Source organism: Eleginops maclovinus, chromosome 3, assembly GCF_036324505.1.
Source record: "Eleginops maclovinus isolate JMC-PN-2008 ecotype Puerto Natales chromosome 3, JC_Emac_rtc_rv5, whole genome shotgun sequence".
NCBI classification, from domain to species: Eukaryota; Metazoa; Chordata; class Actinopteri; order Perciformes; family Eleginopidae; genus Eleginops; species Eleginops maclovinus.
Window position 1 is genome coordinate 18,411,152 of NC_086351.1, and position 8,446 is coordinate 18,419,597.

An 8,446-nucleotide genomic window follows, 5' to 3' on the forward strand; every position below is an offset into this window, starting at 1 on the left:
CCTTGTAGTGAACTCTGATGATACCTTACTGTTCTGGGTCAGACGTGTCCTTATGGATTCTCTGCAGTTCACTAGCATGGTGCTGACTGGGAGTCTAGATCCTACCCATGTTGCATGATTTCCTGTTTTTTCTATGCATCTTACCACTGTATGCAGCCTGATAAAGTCACATTCAGCCTGTTAGCCACTATGCTTGCGTCCATATCCACAGTACAGGCTATACTGTATATACCATTGCTGGTGTTGATTTTGCATCCTGGCTCTCACCAATGAAAAGTCATAACAATGTGTATTCAAACATACAGAAAAGTGATTTTGTTTTGAAAAGTGAAGTAATTACACTTACTGTTATCTGTTTTTGGTATGCTGAAGGTTTAAAATAAGACATGGAGTCTTGTCACATTCTTTTTATTCTGTGAAAAGTCCACAGCACTGATTGAGGTATCACATTGGAAAGATTCTCTTTCCCCTGCTTCCTCATTTCTTTTTCACTTTCCTTTCCTCTTTGGTTTCTAATTTAGACCTGCAAACATTATCTATTAAATACCGTTATACCTGTTTATAGCTAAATAAATCTATTGCAATGTTACTCCCAAAAAATCTATCCAGCTCTTGATCTATTTTTATTCACGATTTAATTCTTGTTGATTGATAATATGGGGCAGTGGGTTTAACTATGTTAATGTTTAATTTTCACGACAAAGCCGATCAGCTGGTTGCTGCATAATGGATGTATCTTAGAGTTCACGGTATCTTGACCGCAGATATGATCTTACAAAATGTGGGGAAACTCCAGTATTACATTTTGGCTATTTGAAAATCAATCAGCTACTAAAGCTTCAAGTTTTCTTTGCCCGAAAATCTTGCGTCTGTGCCCCTCTTTGGTGCAATATATGTGTCACTCTCATGTACTTATTGGGACATTTCCTGTGTCGCTGCAGTGGAAAGTTTTAGTGGGGTATTGTTCTTACGACAGGTCCCAATAAAAAGACAGAACTACATCACAACAGTTCCTCATCTCATAATAATAGTGGAGAACCCGAGAAATCTGCTGTGAAGCAATTCAATCATAAGAGCATTGTGTCTCTCATCTTCAAGCATGGTCAAATAATAATAATAAAGTATTGTATTTACTCACCAGTTACTTCTTGTAACCCCACCAGTGATTTACATTCGCTACATCTGCTGCACAGTCCAGTAACACCACCCTGTGGAGCAGGATGGATCACATTACCCATGACCATGCAAGACCAGCATATCTTCCAGAAAAAGCTCTGTTACACTGCAGCAACCTCTGTTTTATATATTTAGCATAAAAATAATAACTTGTAACTAAGAAACCTTCAATTTGTCTCACTCATGGACATTCAACATGTGATGAGCTCTAACGCAAAACTCCTGTGGAGGTCTAAGAATCATCCACACTTCAAATCAAACTGAAACCAGCTTTTCATTCAGTGTTTTGCCCCATCACTCTATTGGCACGCAGTGGCATACGTCAGCAGAAAATGTCTGATGCCAATTAATGTGTTAAAGGTAAATGTCCACAAGCATTTGGAGACACATGGCCAGAGGCAGGGCTGGTGCTCCTTTGCATACTGAGGTAAGCTCTATAGCAAGAATAGCTCTATAGCTACCCATAGCAAGAAAAGGCTAAAGATACTGCTACAAGTGATACAATTTTATGACAAAATATTATACAAAAAGGGCACATGCTAGCAGAAAGTGGCACTAAATTAGGTTTATCTTTTTTTTAAATAACTAATACATTTCATACATAATCGGAAAAAAATACCCCCTCCCAAACATACATTTCTAAACGTACTTGCCAGTTTTTTAACATGTGACATGCACAATCTTGAAAAAAAATAAAAAGATCCACCTAAACCTTAAACTCCACCTTCATATAGTCACAAGTTCAGTAGAAAAGCAGCAGTAGAATAAAACAGAAAAGTAGAGTATTTCCTTTTATGGCCCAAATTTGTTTGTAATTTCAGTAGTGAAGTACTCAATAAAGTCATTGAACTACTTGAAACACTGTAAAAGCACTGTAAAATGGTTACAATACTATTTTAATTACCGGTGTTTGTGTGGAGTTTGTAGCTATGTAATGTCAGGACGATAATACATCAGGAAGCAGGGCGTGCACATACTCCCACTTCCTCTTTTTCACTCTTTAAATCATCCTCATTAATGTACAAAGTACTGCCTCTTCTTGCTCTCACTGGTGAGTACTACTAACTTAATAAGTGTATTTTTTTCATTGTCCTCTCCTGTAAGAAGGCAGTATTAATCTGTGTCCTTTTCTATGATGTTGCAGGTTTATTTTAACAATGGAAAGCTTTATTCTGATTATTCTGGTAATTATGCCCGGTAAGAAACCTTTTATTTTTTTTCTAATTAATGTTTAGAAAAAAGTATTGACTGCGATCAAATGCAACTTTTGCTGAGAACAGTTAAACTTTACACATTACATACACCCACTTTTGGGTATTTGATGTATTATATCAGCAAATATTGTGTCTTAATTAAATTGACTTTATATTTTCTTTATTTTTACCCAAAGGTGTGTGGAGTGGACAATGGAGGGTGACCTCTGAAGATCAGTGTGCTTTGAAAGGGGCATCAGTGGTCATTAAATGTCAGTATGACTATCCTTCAGGGCAGTGGGTCACGTCAGTAGGCTGGTCCAAAATCCTGCCTGCACCTGGAAGTCCAAGGACTTTCATCCTCTCACAGCTGCAACTAAACTCAGAACACTTTGAGTATGTGGGCAACAAATGGAGTGACTGCAGACTGAAGATCAATAATGTACAGCACGCCGATGAAGGAGCATACCATTTCAGTTTCGTAACAACAATCAACAGATGGAGAAGCATGAGAGCGGCTCATTTGACCGTAAGAGGTAGTAATTATTGACTAAGGAAGGTTGAATTTCTTGTGAGTTAAATGTGTTTTAATAATATTTTGGTTCTGTTTCTGGATACAGAGCTGACTACAGTTGTGGAGCCGAGCACATTGACAGAGGGGGAGGGGGTCCGTCTGTCCTGTGTGTCAGGCTGTTCTACACGGGTCAATATCGTCTGGTTCAGAGACGGACAGCCTGTCCCACAGCCGGGGTTCCAGGCTACCAGAGAGGATGCTGGGAGATACTACTGTGCCATCTTTGGACAGGAGATGGTCAGATCTGCCTCTGTGGCTCTAAATGTTCAATGTAGGTAAACAAAAATATAAATAATAATTTTAGAACACAAGTTGTTACGCATGTTCCTGTCATTTTAAAGCCCAAAGTCTCCCTAAATTCCAACTCCCTAAAATGTTGATAAATTATGAGAAAAACCAATGGACTTTTTTTTTATTGATGTTTTTTACACCCCCAATTGTGTTCTTGTTGTTGTTGTTGTTGTTGTTGTTGTTATCACTATTGATTATTATTATTATTGATTATTATTATTTATTATTATTATTAAGTGATTCAACTTACTTTTTAGCTTTAATGTTGTTACTATTTTTTACAGTAGTATTCATCTATTTATTCATTCCTTCATTCAGTCATTTATTAATTTGTTTATTTATTTTACTCTCCTCCTCTCTATGCCTTGTGAATCACTAATCACTTAAAGCCTGACCTTTCTAATCTTCTCTCAGATGCTCCCAAGAAAGTCACGCTGTTGATGACCCCATCAGTCCTCAAAGGAAGTGCTGTGACCTTCACCTGCAGCAGTGACGCCAACCCCCCCGTGCCACAGAATGGATACAGCCTCCATAAAGACGGACACCTCATCAGTTCTGGACAGGTTCACACCATGTCCAACATCCAGCCCCACCACAGCGGCCTATACTCCTGCCAGGCCTGGAACAACATCAGCCAGAGCGGCATCAGCCACATCAACTCCACTCAGCTCCACCTCGACGTCCTGTGTGAGTGTGTGGAGGCTGGTGTCACATCTCTGTGTTTCAATCTGTTACTAAAAACTGTGGCATAGTGGATTCAAGCAAGACGTTCACTAATGACGAATGCATGATTAAATTGATCACAATCTAATGACTTCACTATGCTTCATTGTTTCCTGATCTTTCAGGCTTGTGACCCCTTAAAATAAAGCAGGGTTGACCCCCCAGCACTCGATATGACCGCGGAATGAAAAGTTTAACCAGTTTCTTATCTTAGATAGTTTATTTTCAATTATATTTTGAGAGCCTGATTAGGTGAATCCAGTATTTCCACAGCGAGAAGCCTAATTAAGAGGAGTCAGAGTTTCTCTTTCAGCCTTTGAGTTATGATTGTAATCCCTTAGTTGTTGAATGAGCCTTAACATTTATCTCCAAGGTCGAGAAAACTATCAACATGGTTTTTTTCCCCTTTCTTTAGACCGTCCAGAGAACATTTCCATTTCAATTGACTCACCGGAAGTTGTAGAGGGCAGCAGTGTGAATCTGAGCTGCAGCAGTGCTGCTAATCCCGCAGCACACAACTACACCTGGTTCAGGCAGAGTGCTGCTTCCAGCCTCAGCTCCATGCTGCAGGTGGGATCAGGACAGGTGCTGTCCCTCCCCTCTGTGGACGTGTCACACACCGGACTCTACCTCTGCACGGCCAGGAACCAATTGGGGGAAAACAACTCAACAGAGCTGATGCTGACCATGAAGAAACAATACAAAGGTATGTGTCATGTTTATCTATTACTATCATCTAAATAATATATTTAACATCTTACTTTGGAAAGTTGCTTTTATTACCACATCCCTAGATGACAAAAATGTCTGTATCAATAAACTGCCATAAAAATATGTTTATATCAATATGTTAATGTCACTGTATTTAACCAGGGAAAATATTTAAATTACTTTAAGTATTAACCTCTGTCAGGGAATATATTTGTAGTCTGTATGAGCATTAGTACACAGTATATTGAAGTGCATTTAATTTTCTTGTGCAGGAAACCAGAAAAGTTGCCTATATTTGCCACAGAAAAGTGTAAAGACAAATTAAAGACAGGAATCTTGCATTTTATATTAGAATGCTTGATTTTATGCTTTAATGGCGCTGGTGTCAAACCTTGTGGACTAAATATATTTTTTAATGGGGCCTTTTTTTCTTAAAGGTGCCATAGAAAGGAAAACTGTATGTACCTTGGCATAGTTGAATAAGGAGAGTTCGGTACGTTGAACTGACATACTGTGAACCTCAAACACCATTGTTTCCTCCTTCACGTGCAAATCATGAACATGCATATCACATCGGTAAAATGGGCAAATTACAGCAATCCCTGTGTGTTACGTCACACACCGTAGTCCAGCCCCAACATTTGCATACACCAGCTGCTTGAAACACTAATGCTAACACTTACCACTCCCTAACGTTGCTCTCCAATCTCCGACCAACTGGCTGTTCTTCAAATTCATCGGTTTCCTCCTATAAAGGCTCAAACATGTAAGGTTGGATGCCAACAGCCTCCATGGTTCATCTCTCAGTTTCGCGAACTTCACTTACTTCTGTGGGCTCTGAGGCAGCCATGTATTGCTCCTTGTAAACTAGCCAATCAGAGCAGAGCTCATCATCATTATTTAAATGAGCCCCAAAGAATGAAATTCAGCTTGTTTCATTCTAGGACCAAATCATAGGTTTATAAATGGGACTGTGTGACCGCATCTGGACCTTTGTTGGATCGACCAAAGTTATAAACCTCCTTTGTAGACATCAGAGAACAATTTAAAATCGCAGATAGATGCATTCTATAGCACCTTTAAGGTTGTGAACTTGTGTATTTTTTGCAACAGGGTTTATGATAGACGTATAGATATAAAAACATTGCCAAAATTGTTGCCATAAAGATTACTGGCCAAAATGATTTAAACATTTAAAATATCAAAACATGTCCCTCCTGAGGCTGAAGGGTGTAAAGTGACATCAGGCAGAAGCGCAGTAATGTAACAGAATGTGTTTCTCCACAGGCGAACTGGCCGTCCCAATCTTAGCTGGAATCGGAGTGTGTGCTTTTGTGGCGCTACTGTTGGCTCTGCTTCTGTTCTGGTGAGTAACGGGGTGCTGGGGAGAGGCAGTGTGACTTACTCATGTCATTTTTGCTTTTCACATTCTCTTTTTCCACATTTTGTGTTTTCACCCAATGTTGTCATAGCTGCACATACGACACTGTGTGTCATCTTAATTTCCACATGCTGCCACTTCTAACCATTTACTCATTTGGTCTGCCGTTTGCAAATGTTTTTTGTAAGTAGCAGCTTCAACATATTAAATGATGATCTTCTGTATATTGTGGGCGAACATTTTAATGCCAGTCTAATTAATATATTTTTAAAATACCTTCATTTCAGATGTACGCCATATTTTATGAACTGACTTTTACAAAATATATGTATATTATCAAAACATTTTGTCTACTGAGCAGCAGTTTATAGAAATAACAAGCTGCTGGGTTTCCTTTTCTTACAGAATAACCTCTCTAAAATATGACATCAAAGATTGAGCAACAAAAAAAATATACATGAAAAAAAAGCATTGTTTTTTTTACATATTAATCTATTTTGATTTGTGTTGTCATGGTAGGCTGAAGCACAGGAACCATGCAGAGAAAAAAGTGAGTACTAAATGGCATTTAATTTAAAATGTTATTGAAATGGCAGATTTCAGTTCCCTGTCAAGCTTGTGTTCAGATATAAATACCTTTGAATGGGGACATAAACAAGTATAAAGGCACTCTATGTGCTAAGGGAAATTGCTTAGTTTCCTGTGGTTTTCTCTATTATGAAATGTCCTGACCTGAACTTTTCATAAATGCAATACTACAAAGTTGAATAGAGCCGAGGCACATGCTGGTAGTTTCCCATCTGCAGTGGAGAAATGAAGGGAAGCAAAAGGATGACTCCTAAAACCTAATCAGATTTCCGTTGTGCTCCTCAACAGACTTTGTTTGACTTCAAACTCAGTGGGGAAGGCTCAAGCTCGTCAGATCCATCTGACAGTGTTTACGCCAACATCGAGCCATATCCTCCACCTGTTACTCAGGACATCACTCTCTCTCAGAGGATGTCACACCATGAGCATGAGGTAAATATGGGGCATGTTTGATCCATCATCTCCGCTAACATCAATCAGATTTTTTAAATAAAGTGACCCTCCTCTTCCTTCAGGCACCCATGTCGTATGAAGATGACGTGACCTATGCCACAGTGACCATCAATCCCAGAAACTCCACCCTGCCAAATCGCATGAACAGCAGGTAGGTTATCTGTCCGAATAACCGCCTGATCACAGCTCCTCAGTACTCAATCAGTCAAGTTCAGGTGAAATAACACATTTTCGAAGAAAAAAGAACATGAACATTGTGTTAAAAAACACATTTTATTTAACTTGCCATGGTTAACTACAACTGTAGGACTTACTTACTTAAAGTAACTGAAATCATGGGTGCATGATCCCCTCCTCTAGCTTAACTTACCAAAAATGTTGATATTTTACTTTATCTCAGTGAAAATAGGTTTATTCTCTAATTTAAATCTTATAAATCTTGCAAATTTGAACTACTTAGCACACATTTGTATCACTTTCATCTTTTTATTGGCTTTATGCACAATAACACCATTAAATCTGATTGTAATTGCTTTCCTTTCAGTCTGTTAGACACCCTTATACACTAAGAATAATAATATGAATCATTTTGCAAATAATTATACTATAAATGTAATATTTATATTGTGTATTTATCCATTTATTCATGTTTTCTGTACTTCCCAACATCTCAAATCAACATGTCAATATAACAATCCAGCTTAAGACACAACAGTTAGGGTGTATTCAAGAATCTAACTTCTCTTCAGGACAATAAAGCCCACATTTTCCAAGAAATATTACAACAGAGGATGTGACCTCTATAGTACCTAATGGTAACACAATTGCATTTAAGACACAAAGACTGTTTTTTTATAAGATTAAAAATAATGGTTCTGTCATAAGAAATCAGTGCTGCTGTTATAAATGCTGCTGCCACCACATCACCTCCACAGGCTGCAGTTTAACTACTAACACCATCATTTAATCATACCATCATGTCCTCCTCAGGTCCATAGCTGGAGATAATGATGAGTCTGTGATCTACGCTGCACTGGCCAAACCCGCTGAGTCTGTTTGAACCCGTTCACTCCTTTAGGAAAGTTTCATTCTTATCAAGAAATGCTGCCATGTGGCGTCTTAAAAGTCCAAGTCTCTCCGGAGAGTCAAAAAGAGATATTATAGTATATTTTAATTTATTATTAATAAATATATATTTATTTATATTTTTGCAAGGCTTTTTTGTTTGTAGTTTGTACATAAATACTTACTAAATACATATATTTAATGTTTTTGACGCTTGGGGAAAGGTGTGTGTTGTTTAAGATACTTATACTGCAGTCTGTACAGTTGGTAATAAAGATTCATAATTACAGC

At 38.1% G+C, this 8,446-nt stretch overlaps 1 protein-coding gene across 5 annotated transcripts; it reads left to right on the forward strand.

The window, feature by feature from the left end:
* Nucleotides 1–1,943: 1,943 nt before the first annotated feature.
* On the forward strand, nucleotides 1,944–8,444 carry LOC134861497 (B-cell receptor CD22-like). Of its 5 annotated transcripts, XM_063878736.1 has the most exons (11): nucleotides 1,944–2,227; nucleotides 2,321–2,373; nucleotides 2,567–2,905; nucleotides 2,990–3,214; nucleotides 3,649–3,921; nucleotides 4,373–4,663; nucleotides 5,956–6,034; nucleotides 6,569–6,599; nucleotides 6,926–7,069; nucleotides 7,153–7,241; nucleotides 8,081–8,444. In XM_063878736.1, exons 2-11 carry the CDS (start codon nucleotides 2,334–2,336, stop codon nucleotides 8,148–8,150), a joined length of 1,581 nt encoding a protein of 526 aa, XP_063734806.1. In that variant the 5' UTR covers nucleotides 1,944–2,227; nucleotides 2,321–2,333; the 3' UTR covers nucleotides 8,151–8,444. The 5 variants fall into 5 exon arrangements, 4 of the variants coding, with proteins under 4 accessions (XP_063734806.1, XP_063734805.1, XP_063734807.1 ...); XR_010165417.1 differs by having other exon boundaries at nucleotides 2,119–2,373; nucleotides 7,153–7,305; XM_063878735.1 differs by having other exon boundaries at nucleotides 2,119–2,373.
* The last annotated feature ends 2 nt before the right edge of the window (nucleotides 8,445–8,446 follow it).